The sequence below is a fragment of the Papaver somniferum genome, chromosome 6 (assembly GCF_003573695.1).
Source record: "Papaver somniferum cultivar HN1 chromosome 6, ASM357369v1, whole genome shotgun sequence".
NCBI lineage: Eukaryota > Viridiplantae > Streptophyta > Magnoliopsida > Ranunculales > Papaveraceae > Papaver > Papaver somniferum.
The window spans coordinates 143895041-143920465 of NC_039363.1; the positions used below are offsets into that span (position 1 = coordinate 143895041).

Consider the following 25425-nt stretch of genomic DNA (forward strand, 5'->3'; position numbering starts at 1 on the left):
CGTTCTTTAGTTCAAAAGGCATCCTTGTATAACAATACAAGCCTCGTGGGGTAAAGAACGCAATATGCTCCTGATCTTCTTCTGCAAGGGCTATTTGGTTGTAGCCTGAGTATCCATCCATGAAGGATAGTCTCTGGTGGCCTTCGGTTGCCTTGACCAGTTGGTCAATGTTTGGAAATGGGTAGCTGTCTTTGGGACACGCTTTATTGAGATTGCTGAAGTCGATGCAAATGCGTACGCCTCCGTTCTTCTTAGGTACGATGACCATGTTAGATATGCACGTGGGATATTTAACTTCTCGTATGAATCCTGCTATTAGTAGTTTTTGCAACTCTTTTTCCACCGCTTTTTGGTGAATATCTGCCACTTTGCGGATGTGTTGTTTGAACGGTGGTATCTCCGGTTTGAGCCGAAGATGGTGTGAGACCAAGTTCGGGTCAATTCCTGGCATGTCTTCCATTGACCTTGCGAAGACGTCTGCATATTCCCTTAGTAGCCTTTGTAGTTGCATCTCCTCTTCCTCTTCTAGTAAAGTTCCGACGTTGATCATTTTTGGTTCCTTCTCTGTTCCGATATTGATTTTCTTTGTTGGTTCCACCGGTGAGAAGGTCTGTTTCTGAGGACGTTGAGGAGTGCTTTCCTGTAATTGTCATTTGGCAGAGATGATCGCCCCTGGAGTGGCGGAAGTGCTTGTCTCCGGTGCTGAGATGGATTCGGGTACTAAGGAGGCTCCGTCCTTCAGTTCCTTGGTGTTTTCCTTTAGTCTTTTTCTTTCGTGCTGTTGAGCAACAACTCTTTCTTCGTTGAGTCTGACCTCTGCTAGATTGCATAGCCTTGCGTCTCGCTGGTTACCTTTGATTCCCATTTCACCCATGGGTGTGGGGAATCGAAGGTACTGATGGTATGTCGAAGCTGTTCCTCGTAACCGGTGGACCCATAATCTTCCCATGATTACGTTGTAGGGCGAAGGTGCTTCCACAACACATAACCTTGTATTGGTTACTAAGGGTCCTGCGCGTACCTGCAGGACAATTTCTCCTTTTGGTCTAGAGACTGCTCCATTGAAACCGTATATTGTGCAGGTGAACGAATCCATTTTCTCAGTTGTCAATCCCATACGTAAGTACGGTTCATAGAACAATACATTTAGAGAGCTGCCCCCATCAATGAGGACCTTCGTAACATTCCACCCATGTATCGGTAAAGTGATCACAAGTGGGTCATTGTGCATCTCGACTTCTTGGTTGACGTCTCTTGTTGATAATGTTAATAGCGTGGCCATCCATTCTTTCCAAGTGTTAGTGGGTGGTCCACTTAGCTTGAACACTTCGTGGGTTTCCATCTTTCTCCTGTTTGGAGCTAACTCGAGGATGTCTTCGAGTAACTCCTCCTGTCCTCCGTTGGAGAAGGTGATCATGTTAATATATTTTCTATACTGAGGTAGTTCCACCTTTTTCTTGGGGGATATCTCAACATCAACTGGTTGGATTTGCACATACTCCATGAACTTGCCTTCGTCTATGAATCTCTGAATTGTGTTTCGCAGGTGGTAGCATGTGTCCGTAGTATGCTCGTAGTACTGGTCGTACTCACAATACTCCTTAGCCTCCTTTGTCTTGTTTGGTTTCTCCCCCTAGTGTTAGGGTAAGGAAAGCCCGGTTTTGCTCCCTCCTTGCTTAGAATATGTGAGAACGTTGTGTTCATCTTTGTGTAGACTTTATCTGCAAATTCTTCTCTCCCTTTTCCTCTTTTTCCTTCTTCGTATTTGGATCTTTTGTCTCGAGAGCTGGTCCTGCCCCCGGCTTCATTTTGTCGCTTAGGTATCTCCGGAATTGGTTCCAGAGAGTTGGTTCGTTGCGGAGCCGTGGTTGCCTTTGTTTGCGCCCTGAGGTTGTCCTTCTGGATTTCTTCAAGCTGGATGTAACGGTCTTGGACAACCCTAAGTTCTCCTTCGGAATCAAGAGCTTTGTTCTGAAGCTCAACGAAGATAGCTGAGGTTCTATCAAGTCTGTACTTATAGCAATTAATGTTAATTTTTGGATTGACTTTTCTGATTGCTTGGCACGTCTTCTGCCATCTGTTTGTGTACTGCATCAATGTTTCCCGGGGTCCGATAGCTAAAGTAAATATCCTATCTAACCCTGAATTGGTTGACTTGTTATACATGTACGTCTCCAAGAAGACCGTAGACAATTTCTCAAAGGAGTCAATTGAGTTTGCTGGTAAGTTGTCATACCATGTCAATGCGGATCCCGTCAAGCTTGCAGGGAAGTACCTACAAAGTACTACCTCATCTCTTTCCCAATGGGCAAGGAAACGAGTGTAGTATCGTAGGTGGGCTGCGGGATCATAGGTACCATTGTATGCCTGGAACGTAGGTACCAGACACTTAAGAGGGATGGATTCCATTAAAATGCGAAAAGACAACAGAGATGTTGTCGCTTCTTGCAGCACTTCTTCCAGTCTTGCGCCTGCGTGGCCTATTTTTAGTCCTTGTATCTCCTTATGCATTTTATCCATTTGCTCTATAATCATGTTCACACTGTGAGCATCTCTGGAGAATGCCTCATTATAGTAGGATTGATAGGTCTTATATGTTGGATCCATTTTGTCTGGATCACGCTGCAATCTCCTAGCTCCCTTAGGTGGGTTTGGGATCCACCCTTCGTCTTTCTGAGATAGCTCCGTTTTCACGCCTCTTTAACGGAGGGTGAGTTTGGGAACCTTCGATCTGTACATCCAACCCATCTTTTAGGCTTTGGTTCTCCCGGGCCATCACGTGCATGGCATCCTCGTGTTCCTTGTTTCGTAGTAGCAAAGCTGCAACTTGTGATACCATTTGTTCTTCATTGTGGATTCCTCCACCCTGAGGAGTGCTGTCGGCCGGATCCTCAGAGATATCTGCTCCTTCTTCTATGACCGGCGCGTCTGGATCTATCTGGATTGAGGTTAAGTTTCCCAACCCTCGTCCGCGTAGGAACTGAGGTTTTGGGTAACCCTGCGTTGGCCGCAGGTGGCTTCGTAATAGTGGGATGCTCCGATAACGACATGCCATAAAGTGGTTGAGATCCTGATGTTTTCCCCATCCCTTCAGCCGGAATAGGTGGTTTGTTAGCGACCGGCGATCGTTCTTCTTGTTATTTCACTTTGGACGTCCTCTGCTTCGGTTCTTTGGTTTGCTTGAGACGGCTTTTGTGATCTGCCTCGCGTGACTGCTGGTCGTGAGCTTGTTGGTACATCACTTGGTTTCTGCATGCCTTCGGCTTTTGTTATCCTGCGGTCACAGAAAAAATGACAAAAATCTGCTACTTGGGTGCCTTTGTCAAAAGTAGCAATTAATGCCCCGACACATAAGACGGCGAAGCAGCTTTTGCAGAAAAAGTGTTGAAATGATGTTTTGAAAGACGGGTATTAAATTTTTATGACACCCTTGGAGAAAACAACCTTAAATGTTGAAAACTATTAAAAAAAGGTATCAGATCTTTTCGAAAAATGGGGTCTTAAATGCTTGAAAAGATTTTTGCTTCCTTAAATTCTCGTTGAGATTCCTCAGTGTTCAGAGGTACTCAGATCTGAAGAATAATTTGTCAGAAAAGGTGTTTTAGTACAAAACAAAAGTTTTAACGTTTTGTGAGTGCTTTTTTGTGAAAACTTTTGTAGATCTGTGAGATTGCTAGTCTTTAAAGGCTATGAGCTCCAAGAACTTGCGAAAACAGTGGATGAATCATTCACTAAAGAATGAGATCCGTCGTCTTTGAACTCAGATCTCTTCGTTAAAGAAGATGCGTAAGTTAAATAAATGACGGAATATAAAAACTCAAGCTGGTGAGCAAAACCTTCTAGCGCCAAACTGTGACTACTCGTTTTCTCATAGTCTACGTAATGTATACAACTCAGAGAATCAGATACTAAGTAGTATCGATGCCTCTGTTGAACTGATAATGCTAAGTAATAAAAGATACTCAAGATCACAATAATAACGAAGAACACAAATATAATGTAAAAGGTACTAAGTTATCACGAGACACAAGAGATACGTGGTTCGACTTTCGTCTACGTCCACGGGGTAATGAGTAATTGTTTTGTATTAAGTTATGGTGGTTACAAAGATCTTAAATGCTTCCCAAAGTAATAGAGAGAACTGAAGTTGAAGTAAATACCTAAGTTCTAAACATTAAAGAGGTATAAGCTAAGACTAGATCTTCTCTCCTAGATATTGAATGGCCTTAGTTTGTTGGTGAGGCTTGGTATTTATAGCCCCTTCTGCTCCAGGTATATCTTTGCTATCTTTGGATCCATCGTTCCCTGATATACCTTTCATACAAATGGTATCTTCGTTCGCCGCGTGCTTTCTCCAGTCGAACTCTGCCACCTCAGCTAACCCACGTTCCTTCGGGAACTTCCCAGCCTTAGTACAGACTGTACCTTCGCTCACCACTGGCCTTTGCCATTCAGGTTGCGCCACATCATCTCTCTTCACGTGCTTAGATTATGCGTATAGATAAGAGATTTGTGCATTTAATGCTGATTAGATATGTCATCTACCTGTGTTCCTTCGCCAGCTGCCTCCTTATAGACTAGGCTTTTATTTCTTTCATCTTAGCCGTCGAGATGTCTTTTCTTGGGGCGAGATAAAGTAGATATACAAAGGTATCCTCTGTCACTTGGATTCCTCTGTCTAGCGAAGGCTACACAGTTATCTTGTATACGACCACTGAGATCGTGACACGTGCCCTGCAAAATATTGGTATTCACAGAAAAACAACAAATAAAGAGATGGGTTTGTAGATCTTACTTTCGTATCCTCATTTCAGGAGTTAGTGCTTCACTTGGTTGAATTTCTGGTTCGATATGTGGTTCAGTTTCAGTTTCCACACCTTCATCTTCAATTGGTTCTTCTTCTTCTTCAATTGATTGATTAGAAGACGATTTGATTTGCCTATTCCCCGCTTTTTGCTTTGTACGAACCATTATGTAGTTGAGTTTAATCAACGATCAAATTTTTACGAATTGACGATTAATCACAGCGATAAAATTCTTTTTTTTTTCGCGGGAAGGGAAGAGTTCGGCTATAAGAGGAAGAAGAAGAGATGTTAAGGATAACTGATTTTGATTTTTTCAAAAACTGATTTTAGGTTTTTATATTAAGAGTAAGGGTAGATTAATAATTTAAACGGTTTAAGGGTATATCTATAGATAATTGAAGTACCTAATAGATACCCCTTATAAGGTCACCTATGATGGGAAAACTAATTTGTATGCCCTGAAATTTTCCTGTATGCCCTAAAAGAGCGTTCTTAAAACAAAACTAGTCATAAAAACCCAAGGTGACCAAACTTGTGGTACAAAAACCCCACTCAAATGTTGAGATTCACTAAAACTCCATCTTAAACTAAATTGATATAAAAACCTCAAATTTTAAAAAATTGATACAAAATCCCAAATTTCAAAATTGGTTTCATCAAATTTTATGATAAAACCAAAAATTGGTTTCGTCAAATTCTATAAGGTTTCATCAAATTTTATGATGAAACTAAATTTTGGTTTCATCAAATTTTTGTTTTTTGGAGTTTTTGTGTTACTTTTGTTTTGACGCGTTTTTTGTGGATGCATAATGACACATTTGGGGTTATAACTCGCACACCGTTCTTAAAATTGGGTTAGTAACTACTCATGTCCTAAAAGCTGGTGCTAAAAAATAGCCAAGCCTACCCTTCACTAGGTTCCTTGTTCCGGCACTTTACCTAAAACAGCCTTTATCTAGAACAGGTCGGTTAACAGCACGAGTACACGACCCAGTTACTCTCTCGGGTTTGGGTGATATTACTGCCACCCATATCCAAATAAATAGGAGAATTTACGAGGACAGAAAAAACTTTTTCGTTTATATTTTTTGCTCGTTTATTCTTTTAGCTTATTGCTTCTTCGTTGATAAAGAACGGCAAATTCATAGTAGTAGAAGAAAGATGTTGCAGAGTAAATCCTTCAATAGAAAAACTAGACAAGGAAAAATTGTTAAGGTTTGACTGATTATAACTCTTCACTCCCTACTCTAACCCTAATTTTCGTTGTTGTTTAACTTTGCGTTGTTTTCTTTATTTAGGTTGTGAGAGAACACTATCTAAGAGATGATATATATTGTGGAGCTTCAATATGTAAAGCTGAATCATGTGAGAAACAAGAAGCTCGTTTGAACTTAACAATACCTTCTTCAACCCTTCTCATTCTTGATACTAATGTTGTTCTCAATCAGGTTAGTGTGTGTTTGTGTTTTTGTTTTCTACAGTTTTAAATTATTTTATTTAGTTTTTGTTTGTTTGATTTTGTGTTCGATTTGTTAAGTTTCAGATTGATTTACTTGAGAATCCTGCAATGGATGATGTAGTTATACTATCAGTTGTGCTTAATGAAGTGAAAAACCAGAACCTATCTGTTTACAATAGACTTAGGGCACTTTGCAGCAACAACCTAAGGAGGTTTTTCGTCTTTTCAAATGAACATCACAGGTGAGTTTATCTTTTTGATTTAGCGAGTTGTGTAAATTCTTAGCATTTTCTCGGTGATTACCAGTTTTTAAGGTGCTTATTAAATTATTTATTGATTTTTGTTTATAGGGATACATATATCAAGGCCATGGCAGTGGAAAGTCCTAATGACCGAAACGATAGAGGTTGGTTTTCTTGCTTCACTTTGTGTGTACTACTGTTTCATCTAATCAACTAAACCAGAGATAGACAAAAACTTTTCGTAAGAGAAGAATGCTAATCAATTAGTAACTTTATATTCAGCAATCCGGGTAGCAACTGATTGGTATCAAAAGCATCTCGGTGCCAGTGTACGAGTATTACTACTCACAAATGATAGAGAGAACAAGAAAAAGGCAACTGCAGAAGGCATCGCAGCAGAAACAAGTAATTTGTTTTTCCTGTTTCTTATGATACTTACTCTCCTACATTTTTTTTTACCAGTAACTTTCTTGCAAATAATTATTTACACTCTCCTTACTCGCTATTACCATGTTATGGTATTTATGATACTCATTTGTTAACCATATCCTTGGTTTCAGTTGAAGCATATGTCAGATCACTTAATCGACCAGATTTACTGGACTTAGTAGTTGTGCGTCAATCTTCTGAGGATGTAAACATGGAAGATGTTGAAGATCATAGACCTTCAAAGAGAAAAGCCATTTATACTGAGGTTTTTTTTTTTTTTTTTTTTTGCGTTTGATTACTTGTTGATGTGCATCTGGTGGGATAGCTGATTGCCTGCTGTTACAGCACAAGCCGATGTCGGAGATTACTTCTGGATTGCATCGTGGAATCTTTCACCAAGGAAAGCTTCGAGTCAATCGATATAATCCTTTTGAGGCTTATGTTGGGAGTGAGAGCATTGGTGATGAGATAATTATTCATGGCAGGAGTAACATGAATAGGGCTTTTGACGGTGATATAGTGGCAGCGGAACTCTTTCCTAAAGAACAATGGCATGATGGGAAATCTTCCTCTATAGCAGAAGATGGTATGAAGCAGTTCTCTTGCCAACGTTTACTCCATTCGATATTGAGTTATATATATAGTATCACACAGCTTGATTTTATGTACTTTTAAGCTGATACATCTCCTGAAAATTAATCTCTTTCAGAGGATGAAGAGGACGAAGATGTTCATTTAGTTCCAAACAGCTCTGATGATGCTCCTAGAAACACGAAAGTCGTGCAAGAAGCTGCAAATGACATGAGTTCCGATTCAAGCCGTCCAACTGGGCGTGTTGTTGGCATTATAAAGCGGAACTGGCAATCGTAAGTGAATGAGGTTTTTATTCTCAGATTTTCCTTGAACAGTTTACATTCACTTACACCCAGTACTGGACAACATTTTATTTATAGTAACCGAAATAACTACTTTGCGCCACACAAATTCCTGCAGTTATTGTGGTTCTCTGGAACCTATGGATATGCCAGCAGCTACTGGGGGGGTCGCACATGCGTTATTTGTTACTAAAGATCGCAGATTTCCTAAGATTAGGATTCAAACTCGACAGCTTGAAAATCTCTTGCATAAGAGAATTATCGTGGCTGTAGATTCTTGGGATTGTTTATCTCGGTATCCTTCCGGCCATTATGTACGAACCATAGGAGATATCGGTGACAGAGAAACTGAAAGTGAGGTAATTTATTCTGGACTGCCATTCATTAATCCTTGACTTAACATGACAAACCTTCCAATTCTACCAGAATCTTTCCCGCCCTCAAAATAACGATTGGTACAAAATATGATTCTTGAATTATAATTGTGAGTTGTCTTAACAAGAATTTCATTGTCCCTACTACAGGTTGTTTTGATTGAGAATGATATAGATTCCAGACCATTTTCTGCTCAAGTGTTGTCTTGTTTGCCACCTATCCCTTGGTCGGTGTCCTCGGTGGATCTGGAGAATCCCAACAGGCAGGATTTGCGACACTTGCGTGTATTTAGCGTGGATCCTCCAGGTGTGGTACCCATATATATCCCCTTTTTTTGTAGGATGACGCTATATTTGTTACCCTAAGTCTTAAACCTTCGTGCAGGCTGCAGGGATATTGATGATGCACTACACTGTACTCCTCTTCCAAATGGACATTTTGAAGTTGGAGTTCGTATCCTTTTGCATATTAGTTTCTCTCCCTTTTCCTTTATAATTTGATCTCTCTGAAAACAATGTATTTTCGTACCGGCCCTCTGGATATTCTCTTTATAGTTGTTTTTTTTTCTTTTTGAGTGGCGACTTGTTGTTTGGAGCTTCAGTGCAAATCTTTAATATTATTTATCAGATATTGCTGATGTCACGAACTTTGTTCACCCTGGTACACCTCTTGATGATGAAGCAACCCAAAGGGGTACGTCAGTCTATCTTGTTGAGCGACGCATTGACATGCTCCCAAAACCTCTAACAGAAGGTAGGTTAGAAGTTTAAACCATTCCGTTTGGAAATCTTCAAAAAAGAACAGCTATCTAGTATATTGAGAGGCCTTATTACAATTTTTTGACAGATAAATCTCTTCTTTGTAGATATATGTTCTCTTCGTTTCGGTGTTGAGAGACTAGCCTTCTCTGTTATCTGGGTATGTGCTTCAATCATTTTAGATTATATAGGAGAGTTGTTGAATTAAAGACTTTCTAATCTTGAATTAGACTTTTCTCTGTCCAACTTATAACATATATATGTATCCCTATTTCCTCTAAATTCAGGAAATGACGCCTGAAGCCGAGATTATTTCTATTAGATATACAAAGAGTGTCATCAAGTCATGTGCTGCATTATCTTACCTTGAAGCTCAAGCCAGGATGGATGATAGGTGCTTTAATTTATTACTGTTTTCATTAGTTTTTCAAGTTTTTTTTCCCCTCATGTTAATGTGTGAATGACCGTTTTCATATGTATACTATTCCCAGCCGCCTGATGGACTCACTAACTACGGACCTGCGAAATATGAATGCATTGGCGAAGGTATGCTTATTTAAGTAGTACTCTAGTATGTGATACAGAGTAAAATACTTTATTGTCTGAGCTTCGACATCAGGTGTTTTAACTGTCTAGATATGTCTGCGCAGATTATGAGGCTCATACGTATTGAGAAAGGAGCTTTAACTCTTGCTTCCGCAGAAGTAAAATTCCAGATTGACACTGAAACTCATGATCCTCTTGATATTGGTATGTGATCTTATGTGCTAGCGCTAGTAAAATATGTTGGATTTATTTTATCTGTAGCTGAAATCCACATATTTCTGCAGGAATGTATCAGATTCGGGAGGCAAATCAAATGGTTGAGGAATTTATGCTTGCTGCTAATATTTCAGTTGCAGAAAAAATCTTGAAACACTTTCCGGTGTTCTCGCTACTAAGGTATGATCTTGCATCACCACGCTGTGTCCTTCATATGAATGTTCTGTTCTCCCCTTGAAGAAGAGAAGTGGTCTATGCTTCAAACCTGATTTGGGGTGCTTCTTACACCGGGTAGTTGCCTAATAATGTGTCGACATATAACTGACCGCTACTGATTATTGTTGCAGGCGCCATCCGAGTCCTACCAAAGAGATGCTTGAACCTTTGCTGCGTACTACGGCTGCTCTTGGTCTGGGTTTGGATGTGTCATCTTCAAAAGCCCTGGCTGATTCACTTGACCAGGCTGTGGTAGGATTATTTATCTCTATGATTTACTTCCTTTTCATTTCCTTGAGCCATCACTGTTGGCATTATCAAGACTAATACTCTTTTTCTGTAGAAAAAGTGAACAGACGAGGATTTAAAGTTAAGATTTTCCTTTATTATGTTATTTGTAGCTGATTAAATACTATTTACTTGACAGGCTGATGATCCATACTTCAATAAGCTTATTCGTATATTGGCGACTAGATGCATGACTCAGGTGCCTGCACTGGATACCTCTGACTTACTGTTTAGGCTTGTCTGAGTTAGGTATTCTGAAGTGTTTGTGACTTGTTTTTTTTACTCGTTGCCTTCTATTCTTTTAGGCTGTTTACTTCTGTAGTGGGGACCTCACCCCTCCAGAATTTCTGCATTACGGTCTTGCTGCAGCTCTATATACTCATTTTACTTCCCCAATTCGAAGATATGCAGGTCAGTTTTGATTGATATTTGCTAAAGTTAAACACTTAATTTATCCGTTTCTTATCATCTGTAATAGAATCATTGCTGGTTGGTCAGACATGAAAGTACCTATATTTGAAGACTCCAGCAACGCACCCGTACATGGAAATGGACATTTGAATAGTCTCGTCTCTTAGTGTGATGAACTCACGTCTATGTACAGGGGCCTTGTATAGTTGTGTTGCATCTATCAAGTACATGGGATTAGAGAACCTGACCTGGCTATGCTTCACTTTCATGCAGATGTCATTGTACACAGATTGCTTGCTGCAGCTTTGGGGATTTATAAGCTTCCACCAATATTCCAAGATAGACCTCAACTTACTAGCATCGCTGACAGTAAGTACTATTTGCGTACTCACTGATCTCTTGCAGACAAGCGTGCCATATATTTAGGAGAGTATTTTCCAAATTGTCCGATGTAATTGCTTTTAGATGACCAAATTTCTTTGGCAGATATGATATGTTATCACCTATTGTTATCACCAAACATGTTATCACCTATTGTTATGCAGATATGCAGTATAATACTGATACTGGACAGGTCCTTAGCTCCTTTTTAGCATCAGCAGTTACTAATTTTTATGCTTCTTTTCAGATTTAAATTACCGGCATAGGAATGCTCAGATGGCAGGGCGAGCCTCCGTCGAGTTGCATACACTCATATATTTTAGGAATCGGTATGCTGTCTCTGTCTCTCTGTCTCTGTCTCTCTCTCTCTCTCTCTCAATCTCAATGAATGACTCAATTGAAAATTTTATCTTGCCAGGCCAACGGATACTGAAGCAAGAATAGTGAAGATAAGATCCAATGGATTTATTGTATTTGTGCCCAAGTATGCCTTCTATCTTGCTGTGGCTCTTCTCTAATCATGTACACCTGAAGTGTTACATCAGATATGGATGTAAGATGGGTTGAAGTTGAATGCGAAAACTGACAAGGTTATATTATGAAATTGTATAGGTATGGTATAGAAGGCCCCGTGTACCTGACGTCGAAAGGGGACAAGGGTGGAGGGGAGTGGTTTGTGGATGAGGAGCATCAGAAGGTTAAAAAGATGGATGGCAGCATCAGTTACAGCGTCCTGCAGGCAGTTAAAATTCACATGGAGGTCGTTGAACCCCAGCCCAATCGGCCGAAGCTCCAACTCACTCTCATCTAGAAAGATAAGTATTCTCACTTAATTTACTGCACAAACTTTAGAAATTATATATGTATAATATATTAGTTATTTGTAGAATTCTTTTCATAGTTTGGATATCTGAGAATTAGGATTTGGTCAGCACGAGTGTGAAATCAAATTCAGCCCCTACACAGCGTTAATTGGGGTTGGTTGGAAAAGTAATAGAGAAACATTGTGATGAATATTATTGTTCTTTTCTTTGGTGTCTGAGTAATTTAGAACAAATCCAAAACTCTAAAGTCTATACATGTCACGCGGAGTTTTTTCTTTTGTCAAGGTTGCAGAGCTTGGTTGACGTAATTAAGGTCCTATATAATAACTCTACAATGTATGCAGAACAATTTTGTGGGAGGCTATATTGAACTCACATGAATCCAGAATAGGAAATAATTTAATGAATGCATTCTGTTACATATGGAGAGACGTTAGGCGTACACACTTTTCTTCCCTCAACCGAGCTTTTACAGTGACAAGACTTGCATAGCAAAACTGATATTACACTTTATATGTCGAAACAGATATCTATTGAAAACTTCGCATTATAGACATATCATCCTATAAAAGTTAAATTGTTGGGAAGGTCCTTTTTTTCGTATAGCAACTTGTAGTTATTAAAGCTATCAAGCAAGGAGATATAGAAAGATAGTAGACCAAATAGTTAGAGCAAGGGCGGCAACTAAGTATGTCCACAATAAAATGATAGAGCATTCATCTTGACCCACGTCAAAAAGCTGTGCAATAGTACCTACATAACCATACCAATTGGTTGTTGAAATCAGTAAAAAAAAACAAAATGCAAAGGGTTGCAGTAAGCTTATGATGCACTCACCAACATTCATTGCAGGTGGCAAGGAAAATTGAATCATAAGAACGTATTGAAATAATTTTTCCGTAGGTAGCAAGCCTAGAGTTTCAGCTGCTTTAACTACTCCTATCCCGATAATAGGAAGTATCATGTATTTTACACAAATGATCCCGATAACAACCAGAGGCTTTACTTTTGAGGATCGCAAACCTGTTTGGAATATAAGCTGATAAATGCTAGGTAACATTCCGATATGATTGCTAATAGTGCGGTTAAAGGTTTTTCACCTTGGGTTAGGTTACCCCCCAAAATGAGAGTAATGCAGGGTATTGCACCATTCCTACAAAAGTGAGTTGTTTTTGAAGTAACAAAGTAGAATAATATGGTTAGAAGATTTGCAGGTATTCAAACCAAAAGGTGAACATAGTACATACCCCAACAATGTAACCGAGTCTTGGATCACTCGTAAAGGTGCATTGTCACCGATGATTAGGTTTTTCAGCCATGTAACTGCTCCGAAGATGAGCCCTAGAACCTATTAACTAGAACTGAATCAGCTGTTCAGCTGTGCAAGATAGTAGAAGATTGCATACATGCAAATGAATCATCAGATTAGAACTTACTGCTGCAATGGTAGGAGGTGTAAGTAGTTCTTCCACAATCAGATGAAGAAAACCCTTTAGTTTGGCCAAGAATGTTACGTTTCTGATCTTCCCAGTAGTAGACATGTGTCGTACAATCTGTATTAGGATACCAAGAATCTGTAATAATATATTTGCACTCCTGCTTGGAGAATTTCGTGAAACGCAAAAGAAAAAGAACCGTAAGACTCCGCCTATAATAATATAGATATATACTTACATGTTGTTTTTTTGTAAATTCATTATCATCGATGCTCTTTGCTGACTGAAAATGGACAGCTTCTTGGTCTTGATCTTGTTTGTCTGCTGATTTGAGAAGGTGGGATTCTTGAGTAGCATCCAAATCTTGGTTGGGTTCATTTTGGATTGCTAGAGTTTCTTTTGACGCCTGTAGTGCTTTATACTCATCTGATGATGAATGCAGAAGGTGGTAAGTGTGCGTCCAAATGTAGAAACCACCAAGCTGTTGAAAAACAATAATCAGATGTTTATGAATCTATTATTATCAGCTTTTAGAACTATTGTAATCTATGGTCTCTATTGTGTATACATACTGCCATGGAGAAAGATACGTAGGAGAGACCAAGAGATTTGCAAGTAGCAATGTCTCCAAAAGGGCCTCCATCTTCCATACAGATTGCAGGGACAATAATCAATGGTAGATTTCCTAGATTTCCTGCAGAATGATCAGTTGAGCAGTGTAATTTTTGTATAAGGTTACTAGTTTTATGAGAATTTGATGCATGGGCGGAGCAACTTTGTGTGTCAGATAGAGATAACTAAGAAGGTAACCTGCTGAACAGCAAGCAATGACGAGACCTGCAACATGGGGCTCAGGTTTAAGTAATTTGGCCACCAACCATCCAAGAATTCCTCCAAGTAGAAATGTTAGGCCTATATTTATTGGCATAAACCACCTGCAGTGCATTTCATCAGATCCATCGAGCATATCTTAGGATTTATGTTCATCTCTTATATTTGTTGTCTATTTCGAATTCAGTAAATGTTGTTTAGTTAAGCTTTAACTTGATAGGTTTACCATGAAATGATGTCCTGAAGGGTAACAGTTTTAGAGAGACTCGCAAACACCAGAGCTGGAGAGAATACTACGAAAACTATCTGCATATTTCCATTTTTATGTGAGAAGCTTAGCAGTGCGTAAAACCTACACTCACAAAAGGGGTGGTAGTACTATACCTTGTTCATGTGTTTGCGAGCATCAGCAGATAGAAGATTGCAATATTTAGTTGCCATGAAAGCTCCAAGAACAGTTATTATTAGAACCTCCAACACTGGCATGCTTGCCTCCTCCAACAGTTCCCAGAACCTTTCGTCCATTTCTGCTTGCTCTCTTGATATGACAAGCAACTCAAATATCTAGATAACCAAATCCTTGTTCCCTGAAGTTCTAATTATTCTGTACTCGCCTTGTTGCTAGCTGCCTGATCCTACTAAACCGTAGGAGCAAGCAAGTCCTGCAGAACAAAATGAAATTGCACAGATGAAAGTTAAATGATTGTGGACCTATTTCTTTATGTAAGCCTACCAGAAAAATCAAAGCTCGTCGTGCACGTGGCTTCTTTCAGGTCATGCAGATTAGTAGTGAACTAGACCGTGTATGGGCGTATCATAACTTGGTTAGGTTAGGTGATGTAGTAGTACCAAACAACCAAAAAATCAAGGGATTTTTTTTCACTTTCTTAACAATTTTTCAAAGTTACTAATGTTAGAAAAAATTAGTTCAAAGTTATTGGTTTGTCCGCTCCAAAATTTTGAAGAGCAAGGGAAAAAAACAGAAATTGGGAAATCTCTTGTCTTGTCGTCGGAGTTGATTTGAATATCTGAACGAAAAGAAAACTTAAGAAAGGTGTGATAAGCTTAACGATAATAATATGCATGCTCATGACGTAAATTCGAAATTGGCCGCGTACTTTCACAAGCCGGCAAACTAAATTGAAAACGATAAACCGGCAACAACAAAAAGAGAAGGAAACAACGGGGATATACCTTTTATTTTTGATGAAACGGAGGTTCAACCATTAAAGTAAGAGTAAAAATTGGATAGTGTTTATTTTGATAAAGATTGAACCAAAACAATCCAGAGAGAGAGAGAGAGAGAGAGAATCAAGGAAGAACGAACCTGGTACGTTTTGGCAACAATTGACACCGGAGAAATGTAGACGATGAAACGATGGCTGTGGAAGAGAGGGAAAATCAAAAATTTGTGATTATGGGAATTTGGCATGCAAGTCCTTTAATACAAATCTTCTAATTTAAGAGAGATTGTTAACGATAAACATATGCAGTGTTTGAGGAGTTTCTTTGTACATAAACACTATAAATAGATAGATAGATGCCAAAAAGGACGTACAAGACGTCATGTCACCCTGTGAAACTTCCAATACTCCCGGGTCTTTATGTACATTTAACATGTATTTATTGGGGAACTTAGGCGCAGACCCAAAAAAAAAAAAATTCTTACCGCCAGGCCCACAATTAATTTCTGATACAGTCGCACTCATAATTATTTAAAAATATTTAAAATGTACTGAAAGACTCTATTACCCTTCATCGTTTTTGGGCATAATTTTTTTTCTTCTCCGCCGGTTTCTTTCTCTATTCCTCCATTAATCTCTGTAACGGATCTGGAAAGATTTTTTCTCCATCATTTAAAGAAATAAATCATTTAAAATCGATGATTCAAAGAAGTAAATCATTTTTGACTAAACCCTAGAATACATTTCAACAAAAATGGATGAAACAGACGAAGAAGAAAAAATCAAGTAGAAGAAACAGAAAAAAAATCAATTTCAACAAAAATGGATGAAAAATCAATTTCATACTCTAAAAAACCAACCTAGAAACTACTTACAGTTTACAAATTCTAGAAACAACATTTCGAAAAAAAATGAACGAAACACAAACAAAATCAACATTTTATTTTACTTTGATACTTTCACTTTCGGTTAACGAAAAATAAATGTGCATAACCAGTTATGCAGTACAAAAATAAATGTGGATAAAAAGTTATGCAGTACAAAAAAAAAGTGCATAACTAGTTATGCAGTACAAAGAAAATGTGCATAACCAGTTATGCAGATGCATAACAAGTTATGCAGTACAAAAAAAGTGCATAACCAGTTATGCAGATGCATAAGACATTATGCAGTACAGAACAATGTGCATGACTAGTTATGCAGATGCATCAAAGGTTATGCTTATCATAAATCACTGCAGATGCAAAAAAAATATGCATAACTAGTTATGCAGTACAAAGAAAATGTGCATAACAAGTTATGCAGTACAGAAAAAATGTGCATAACCAGTTATGCAGTACAGAAAAAATGTGCATAACCAGTTATGCAGTACAAAGAAAATGTGCATAACCAGTTATGCAGATGCATAAATTGTTATGTGGCACAAAAAAAAAGTGCATAACCAGTTATGCAGATGCATAAGACATTATGCAGTACAGAACAATGTGCATAACTAGTTATGCAGATGCATCAAAGGTTATGCTTATCATAAATCACTGCAGATGCAAAGAAAATGTGCATAACTAGTTATGCAGTACAAAGAAAATGTGCATAACCAGTTATGCAGATGCATAACTTGTTATATAGCACAAGTAAAATAAATGTGCATAACCAGTTATGCAGATGCATAAGACATTGTGCAGTACAAAACAATGTGCATCAAAGGTTATGCTTATCATAAATCACTGTAGATGCAAAAAAAATATGCATAACTAGTTATGCAGTATAAAAAAAATATGCATAACATCTTATGCATGTGCAATCAAAGACAACACAATGAAGTAGATCAGTAGGATACACTCGTGAATGGAGAAATCATGTTTTATAGTAGAAAAATGCTACTAATGATTCACATAATTAAACTCTCTGGACATTTATCAAAACACTACAAGAGTTGAGAATGGTGAAATCTTACCTTTTGCTGTAAGATACCGAATATGAGGGGGACGAAGATTATCAAACAAAACACCATTAATCTTATCATTCTGTTTTTATGGAAATGAGGAAAGTTGGATTACCAAAGAGAAATTCCAAATATGAAACAGAAACCCTAGTTTTATTGAGAAGATTATTCAGAAAAGGATTTGGGAAAAGATTTGACAAAGAGAAAAATCCAAATGTTAAAAACGAAGAATCGGAGTTCACCATTGTTTTCTTCTCGCTTCTCTCTGTTCGTCGCTCGAAGAAAAAGGTAGTTTGGCCTTTTAAAAACTGAGAAGCAGAATCTCATAAATTATGGGTCTGCTACGAATTTTTGACGGGAAAATGGGTGTGCGCCTGAACTTTTCTGTCCGTGGGTTTGACAGTGAAAAAATCTGGAAGAATGGGTCTCCCTGTAGTTTTCACTTTATGCATATGGTTAGTTCGTGATTTGGATTTCTTGTTAATATTTGGTTTAGACTAACAAAACACATACCATTATTCCAAGCAATTCTTACCTTCACAAATATTGGAATGAGGTGACAACAAATGCAATCTGCCATGCAATAGAATTTACCCTATCTAGAAAATAGCGATTACACTTTTGCAAATATTTGAGATGATTCAGGATCAAAGATGATGAATTACATACCTTGTTTTGTTTTCGCAAAAAGCCTGCCAAGTTTTTATATTTGGCTAGAGTGGGCGCTCTAACTATTTGTGACGTCTAGGAGTTTCTAACTGAGGAATGTCAATGGTTAGACCGGGTTCGAGGAAACAGTATCTGTGTTTGGCATTTCATATGAAATTTGTTATTAGAAAATCCAGATATATGAAAGCGAATTGGATAGGAGGAACCAAAATCCAATTGAAACACGTATTTTCCTAATCACTATGTGTATGTCGATGCCGATACTGTGCCCACGGAAGATCAGATGGCCTAGAATTAGGCTTCTTATCGTAGAAATGAGCAAACTTACTAGCTAAAAAATATTTGTCCAAAAAGTATTGTCTATTTACTAATTATCACTACAACTAACCACCAAAATGAAAGACGTAGGTTCGGCTATAAGTTAAGTAGTATGGGATCGGTTAGAAGTACTTGCATGAGAAATGGATCTTTGATCATCAATTTATTGTGTTATTATTAGTGAGTCAGATGGCTTCAAATTTTGTTGGTACATTTTTGCATTATGATCTGGCTGGCCTTGTCCTTGACGTCCTTGTCCTTTGGGAAACAATTGCCTTGTCGTTGTGCGTATTATGATGGGATGTTACCAACTAACTCCCAGACCAAAAATGTTAACGGTGCAGCATGAACAATGCAGGGTTGCTTTAGCACCCCACTCTATGGAGTAGGGGGGGACTCGTATACAGCTTTCGAGATGGTCACAAGTGTCTAGTCTTAGTTATTGTGGGTTGGAAAATAAGAAAATGGGGTGGGGACCATTTTACAGCAATACTTGGTACGATTAGGTTCTGACAACATAACACAATGGTTAGACATCGTCTCCGGGTGTATAGTGGTGGTGGTGGGTTCATTGATGATAGGGTGATAAGTTTCCTTTTCTCTGGATAGGTGGTAACTGGTAACATTTTAAACCCTTGTGTCGGTCACGAAGTTTCCACGAAAAGAAGTTAGTGTGGTCATTTTCTTTGGAGTTTGGAATGGCTGCCATTTGGGAAAACATCTTCTTTCATCCTCATGGAATCTGGTTGTTAGCTGGGGCGGTCTAGTCCTTCTGTTTGTTCTGTTTTCAGTTTGGGGGCACTTCATTTGCTTGAGCATTTTCTGTCTGTGGATTGGTTGTTTGTTACACCCTTGTGTTGTAATTTTCAACTACAACACTTTTCTAATGAATCCTATTATTGGGACTTTAAAAAGGAGGGGAATTTGGGGGTTCATGGGGTCATGAAATAACAATTCATAGAGCCCCTTATCCTGGTATTTTATGTAATACCTATTCTACCCATAATATGATTAGTACTAATTATATTGATTAAGCTAATTAATCAGTATTAGTGAATAGATTAGACTAATCAAATGATAAATCTTTTGGAAATCAAAACTTGATTTTCCTTGATTTTGATTTTCGATTTTGAAGAAGGAAAAATTGCGATGTTGGTGAATTTTTTTTCAAAAAATTTGAAGAAAAATGATGAAACCCTTCGTCACAAAACACGGGATAACCTTATAATCAACTCCCAACATCAATTTATCGATTCAAATCCGTTAAAAATCAGAGCAAAATCTGAAAAATTTTACTTGCTACGGCTGGGAAATTATGTCGAACCAGCCGTAAAACGGAACTTACAGTTAGAATATGAAAAATTCCCAGCTGTAAACACAAAAACGGTTGGGAAGTGAAGAACTTCTGGCCGTTATTCTTTCCAGAATCTCCTGAGTCTGTATTATGGTTGGGATAACATATTTTTCTCGTCCGTAAATGAATATGTAAGTTGAGAAATTTGGACTTTCAACATGAATACGTACTACGATTGAAAATTAGTAATACTTTCATTAATTGGATCTCAATAAAACTCATTACATACTTAATAGATCCCCCTTACAAAGTTGATTTTAATAACATCCCTTTCGATGTATCAAGAAATCTTTGATGATGGAAAATTGAGCTTCGAAGTTGAAATTATAACCTTTCCATTTTCTCCATTTCTTATTAGCTTGAGCTATGACTTCTCCATCAGTCGAAGTTGAAGTTTCTTGCACATACGAAGTAAAGCCATATATTCTTCCACTTTTTTGCGTATGTCTGAAAATCGAAGATACAATTCAATCCCATCTCGGTTGTTAGTGTTACCTGTTTCACTACAAAAATTTACAAAAATCTTACTCCAATACGATTGACTTGGTAAACCACCATTCCTTCGTTCTTCTCCCTTCTTTGGATAGCATAGTACAAAATTTTTGCAAAGAGACAAGTCTTCTTCCAAAGTAAAGTTGAGTTTATCCTTTGAGTACATTGCATTGAGTTTGTAGGAGTTCTAGTGGAGATTCTTAATGTATAAGGTGTGATTTTGATTTGGAATGGGTGGTTATATGGAGGTGCAGTTATTTCAAGTTTAAATAAGTGGTTGAACAACTAGAACCTTATATAGATCGGTCTTCAAATGGATCTATTTTTTAAAATTCAAAAAACTAGCCGATATGATGCTGTATAATAGGAAATTATAGGCTGTTACGGCTAGAAAATCGAAAGGAATACCCAGCCATAATTCTGTATAAACCTGCAGGGTTTGTTGATAGACGCATTTATGTGTCTAATAGATCCTAATTGTATATATTGTTAGTACCCATTTTTGTACTTTTGATGGTATTTTATTTATTTGTAGGTGTTTTTGGAAAAATAAGGTTTTGCTGCGAAAGTGACTGAATATGTGGCATTTGGACCTCTGTAAACAGTGAACCGGAAGTTCCCCGAAAGTATGCCGGAAGCGCCACATAAATGCACCGGAAACGTTCCGGAGGAACCCAGAAAAATTACTATTTCCACCCAAAAATTACTATTTACACCCAATTGCTATTTGCACCCAAGCTCTGGTTAAGGGGCATCCATCTTCTCTTTAAATTCAAAAACAACTTTTTGGCGGGAAAAATATATTCAAAACTGGCATATTTGTGATCGAGAAAATGAAGGTGTTTTAGTGCGATTCAATCGCTGAAATTTGGTGGGAAGTTGTGATATGCGATAGGGAACACATTGTGGGCATCGGATTCGATCGGAATTGGCTGGAAATCTTGGTTTGAGTCACGAGATCAAAACAGAGCAACGTGTCCTGTAACACGAGTTTGATTGTGTGTTTGCCATGCATGGAGTGTTTTGGAGGAGTTCGATGACTTCGGAGGCGTGGGTAAGGTTAACTAGAGCGTGCAGGATCAAAGTTTACGTGTGTAGAAGCCAAAAATGGAAATTATTGTTAAATATGGGCAGCGAGCAATGACGGGATTAATGGGAGATTATACGGTGTTATGGTCGGATATTTTTGTTCTAAAACACTATAAATACAAGGCTAAAGAGTTTAGCAAGTTTGGAGAGTCTTTGGGAGAGTTTAGGAGCCGAGAAGAATCGAAAGAAAGTCACGCAGGAGAAAAGCTTGCTGCTGGTGCAAGGAAGAACATAATACCCTCAGGGACAGTCGTTGATTAGTGTCGCTTAATTGCGACAATACTCAATTCCTTTCCCGACTTCGGAACAACAGCACCTCTGTTGTATCGTTCTTTTTGAACGCTCTATATGTGTCGCAAACACTGTTGTAAACCGTTTTTCTCCATTTTCTTTTGATTGTAAACAACTTTTGAGTATCAATGAATCAATTTGAGAGGTTTTTCATCATGAGTAGCTAAACCCAATCCCAGGGGTGACGGAGGAAGCCATTCTTCCAAAATTTATGTGGTAAAATTTATTTAAATTTATTTATGCAACTCTTTTATGATCAATTGCACCGAATAAAAATGGAGTAAATGATTTTTATTGATCAATTGTGTTTTCTCTTGATGGAATATGCTTAGTAAATTGCTTTTGATACTTCATGCTCGCGATTAACAGTGGATGTTTTCAAAATCTAATTTAGGCAATGATTAGAATCACAATTTCCTTTGATTGGAGTTATATTGTCTAGAATTGTATGATAAGAATTGTTATTGAATCACATAAATTCTGGTGAATGGTGGAATCCTTATCCCCGGTAAAAATTCTCTCTCATATTTTGTTAATATTGTGCATATAAAATTATTTATTTATTTTTATTAAGTCCAAAAAAGAATTATCCTTCACAAATCCGAGAGTTTGAACCTTCACTACTACAACCCCAGAAAAATCATAATCATTTTGGCGCCGCCGACGCGGATTTGTGCTTAGGTAGAATCTTTAGGTTTTTATTATTTTTTATTATTTTATTTGTTCCTTTTTACGTTTATTTTTGTGTCTTTGATTTACAGGTTCGAAGTGGAATACTAAGGACTTGGGAACAAAAAGCTTAAAGCTAAAAGCTAAAGGAGAAGAAAAAAAAAAGACATAATTTTTTTTGTAGGATTTAATTTTTATTATGATTATTTTATTTTATTTTTGTATATAGCTTTTATTTATTTATTTTAGAATTTGTAAATAGGCTTTATTTTTCATAATTTTTGGACTTTTTATTTGGACTTTATTCTGGACTTTTGGACATTTTTTTTTAACCCTACGGAAGGGTCTTATTATTAATAAAAAAAATATATATATAAACTGTTTGCAGGGAAGGACGACGATTACAATATCGTCTCGGCCCCTCGAGTTCGTACACGACATAGGAGTCGTGGCCCGAGTCGACTTCAACGGTTCATCCCCCGTCTGGTACGGGAGGTAAGTCCATCGAAACACTCGCGAATCTCCTGTAAGCGAGTTACTGTATTCCTTAAGGTGATTCATTGATTGAGGACGAATTTGGACTGTTTTTAAATTCCTAGTAAAGGGCAAGGCCTGGCCAATACAAGATAAGGGTTCGGATTTCATCACCGCTCCCTTCTTGCCCGCCTTAGGAAAACGAAACCTAACGCGAACCCAAGCTTAAAACTTGACTAGAACGAGACCGATAGGGTAACGCGCTTATTAGGAAAAAATTTCGAAGGATATTGGTTACTTTCTTAAGCACACCTTGAAGTTCATAATGGTTTCTGTGAGTTGAATGCGTGACTGCGCCGCCTTGTGATAGCGGTGAGGCCTTGGGTATCAAAGCTCCACTGAGCTTCCCTCGCCTCAATTCAACTTACTTTGACTCGGATTGATTCCAGAGGGGTTTGCTTAAATTGTAACGAATTCCCCTTCGAGAGATAGAAGCAAGTCTAGAAACAATCTAAGTGGAGCCATCATGCTTGTTGTTTGCTAGATTTTATAGGTTTGATTTGGTCGAGTCAGCCTTGTTTGTGGTTGTGTAGAATTCCCTTGCAATTAAGAATGTCGCACTGGTATGATATAAGCCAATACAATGAGTATCGACCTGAATGTGAATATGGACATCATCAGTTTTATGACCATGGTGGGAATAGTAGTTGGGAACGCCAACCTTTTCAAGGTTATGGTTCATACCATAGTGAGCCCAATTACTATCCACACGCGAATTGGTCTTACGAGCAGGAAAATCAGGAATATTATAGTACTAGTCATGCATTTTTGGGAAATTACTTAAAAACTAGTCCTGATTATGACATTTCTAAACCTGTTCAATCTCTAGAAGAAACCTACCAACAAATTCGAAGGGAGTATGAACGTGCAGTTAGTTCAAGAGAAGAGAGTACACAACGGTCTAAGATATTCAATGAGACTTGTGAACGTATAAGTGTTACGCTCAGTGAAATTCAAGCACGTTTAGAGGCAGAAAATGAACAGTTAGCTAATGCTGCTCAAAATAATCTAAATTTCCAAAATAGTGTTTCCAATTATACCCTTGATATCAATAGTGAATATTTGCCCAATCTAGAGGACGAGGTTAGAATAAAAGACACTACTTATTTAGATAAGGTTCAATCATCTCTGTACTATTATGATGATGAGGATAGTAGTAATGAAGAATCTGAAATATGTAGGCATAGTGATCAGGAATCCATTAATCCAATTGAGCTTTATAATAATTATATTATTTCTAGTTCAAATCCAAATAATTTTTATGATTATTCACCTATTCAAAAGGACGAGGATTTGATTAGGGATACCACCGTTTTAGACGATGTAGTTTTTCCTTTTGATTACGAAGCCGATAGTGGTTTAGAGGAACGGGTTCATTTCAAAAATACTGTTTTAGAGTCTAGCGACTTAGAAACAATAGTCTTGGAAGAAGAAGATAGACCCGTAGAGATGAGTAAAGATGCACTACCTGATAATAACTTAGAAGAATCTCTTGAATATTTTAAGGACTCTGAAGATACGGAAATTCAAGAAATAATTAGAGGTCTATCTAGAGACACTGAAAACTCTAAGTTTGGGGGTGATTATCACTTTCCTAGTGCCTTACCTTTAACTCTCAGAAAGTCCCCACACTTAAGACTTGATATCTCTGCCTCGACCATTTTGCAAGATTACCTTCATAATCGTTTTCCCGAACCTAATGATTTCCAGGAAGAAGTTCAGTCGTTAGAAACCCATCCTCTGGTTGATGTGGTTTTCCCAGGCTATGATACCCAGATTGACTTTGTTTTCACACCAAATAGTTTTCTTCCAAATGTGGGAACGTTTATATTTCAAATGTGTCGAATATTAAGTTGTGAGACTAAACCTAAATGCTTTAGGAAATTAGAATCGACACATTTGGTTAAGAATGACCACTACTCTCATTTTGGTCAATATTGTAAGTCAAATCTTATTGACTTAGAGGATCCTCAGTTATTTAGGTTATTATTGTGCGCTTCTAAGATCATATCTGAGTTTTTCCAGACTCTAGGACCTAACGATTCGGATCCCACCTATGAAGAAACGCAACCTATGAAAATATTTTATTTAGACCCTTTCTTAGAACCTGAACCACAATTAGATATACACTTTCTTGGGTTATTGTAGTTTCCTTTGGTCAGCTCTTTTTGGTTTTGAAGACCCACAGTTATTTCGGCTGTTACTTTTTTATTCTATGAGGTGACTAATTCCTTCCGATGTCTGGCTGAAGACTTTAAACTTAGAACTTCTTGGGAGGTAACCCAATCTCATACAACACGGTAATATCTTTCCTTATCTCTTTTGCTTCAAATGGTAACAGTTTCTCCTTGTTCATGCTTTTAATTTCATCTTTAGAACATTGAGGACAATGTTAGATTTAAGTTTGGGGGTATGGGAGAAAATTTTTAGTTGCAGTATGAATAAATAAACTCCAGAGCCTAGAAATTTATGCGTATTTAGGATGGCACTAACCAATCTAAGTGGATGGAAGCATTTTGGTTGTAGGAGTTGAGGAACCAATCTGAATAGATGGAAACATCTAAAGAGTCTATTCATAAAAGCACAGAGCTCAGGTGTTAGAAATAACATGATAGTTTCACCATATCTCGTTGAGTCCTTTTCACTTCTATTTTTATTTATTTATTTTTTTTTTAAACTTTTTTTTTTTTTTTGTAACTCAATCACTCTAATTCATCCTAGCATTGGTAACAACTTGAATCGTGGGCCCCACCTATCACTTAGAGAAACATGGTTTAAAAACAAAATAAAA

At 37.8% G+C, this 25425-nt stretch overlaps 2 protein-coding genes across 3 annotated transcripts; one reads left to right on the plus strand and one right to left on the minus strand.

Annotated features, from left to right (window-relative positions):
* The first annotated feature begins 5890 nt into the window (after nt 1-5890).
* Nucleotides 5891-12103, plus strand: LOC113289636 (exosome complex exonuclease RRP44 homolog A-like). Of its 2 annotated transcripts, none has more exons than XM_026538956.1 (24): nt 5891-6020; nt 6104-6253; nt 6343-6506; nt 6615-6670; nt 6789-6911; nt 7067-7200; nt 7281-7521; nt 7645-7801; nt 7929-8169; nt 8335-8491; nt 8570-8638; nt 8813-8938; nt 9051-9103; nt 9231-9337; nt 9435-9489; nt 9594-9693; nt 9774-9885; nt 10053-10173; nt 10349-10408; nt 10515-10620; nt 10894-10989; nt 11249-11330; nt 11420-11485; nt 11614-12103. In XM_026538956.1, the coding sequence occupies exons 1-24, from the start codon at nt 5967-5969 to the stop codon at nt 11810-11812; spliced, it is 2829 nt and encodes a 942-aa protein (XP_026394741.1). In that variant the 5' UTR covers nt 5891-5966; the 3' UTR covers nt 11813-12103. The 2 variants fall into 2 exon arrangements, with proteins under 2 accessions (XP_026394741.1, XP_026394742.1); XM_026538957.1 differs by having other exon boundaries at nt 6349-6506.
* An 88-nt stretch (nt 12104-12191) lies between these two features.
* LOC113289637 (protein PIN-LIKES 7-like) lies at nt 12192-15670 on the minus strand. Its single transcript, XM_026538958.1, has 11 exons — nt 15420-15670; nt 14477-14754; nt 14319-14398; nt 14072-14196; nt 13834-13955; nt 13500-13742; nt 13262-13378; nt 13073-13173; nt 12926-12978; nt 12663-12848; nt 12192-12578 (listed from the first exon to the last, which is right to left on the minus strand). Exons 2-11 carry the CDS (start codon nt 14615-14617, stop codon nt 12454-12456), a joined length of 1293 nt encoding a protein of 430 aa, XP_026394743.1. The 5' UTR covers nt 14618-14754; nt 15420-15670; the 3' UTR covers nt 12192-12453.
* Between the last annotated feature and the right edge of the window lie 9755 nt (nt 15671-25425).

Bases quoted from the DNA above. Each gene is read 5' to 3' on its own strand.
- LOC113289637 (XM_026538958.1), bottom strand. From the start codon at position 14,617: ATGGACGAAAGGTTCTGGGAACTGTTGGAGGAGGCAAGCATGCCAGTG. The intron at 14,197-14,318 runs GTAAACCTATCA...AATGCACTGCAG, and splicing joins CTTCAGGACATCATTTCATG to GTGGTTTATGCCAATAAATA. The intron at 13,379-13,499 runs GTAAGTATATAT...ATCCTAATACAG, and splicing joins AATTTACAAAAAAACAACAT to ATTGTACGACACATGTCTAC.
- LOC113289636 (XM_026538956.1), top strand. From the start codon at position 5,967: ATGTTGCAGAGTAAATCCTTCAATAGAAAAACTAGACAAGGAAAAATT. The intron at 10,174-10,348 runs GTAGGATTATTT...TTTACTTGACAG, and splicing joins ATTCACTTGACCAGGCTGTG to GCTGATGATCCATACTTCAA. The intron at 11,486-11,613 runs GTATGCCTTCTA...GAAATTGTATAG, and splicing joins TTTATTGTATTTGTGCCCAA to GTATGGTATAGAAGGCCCCG.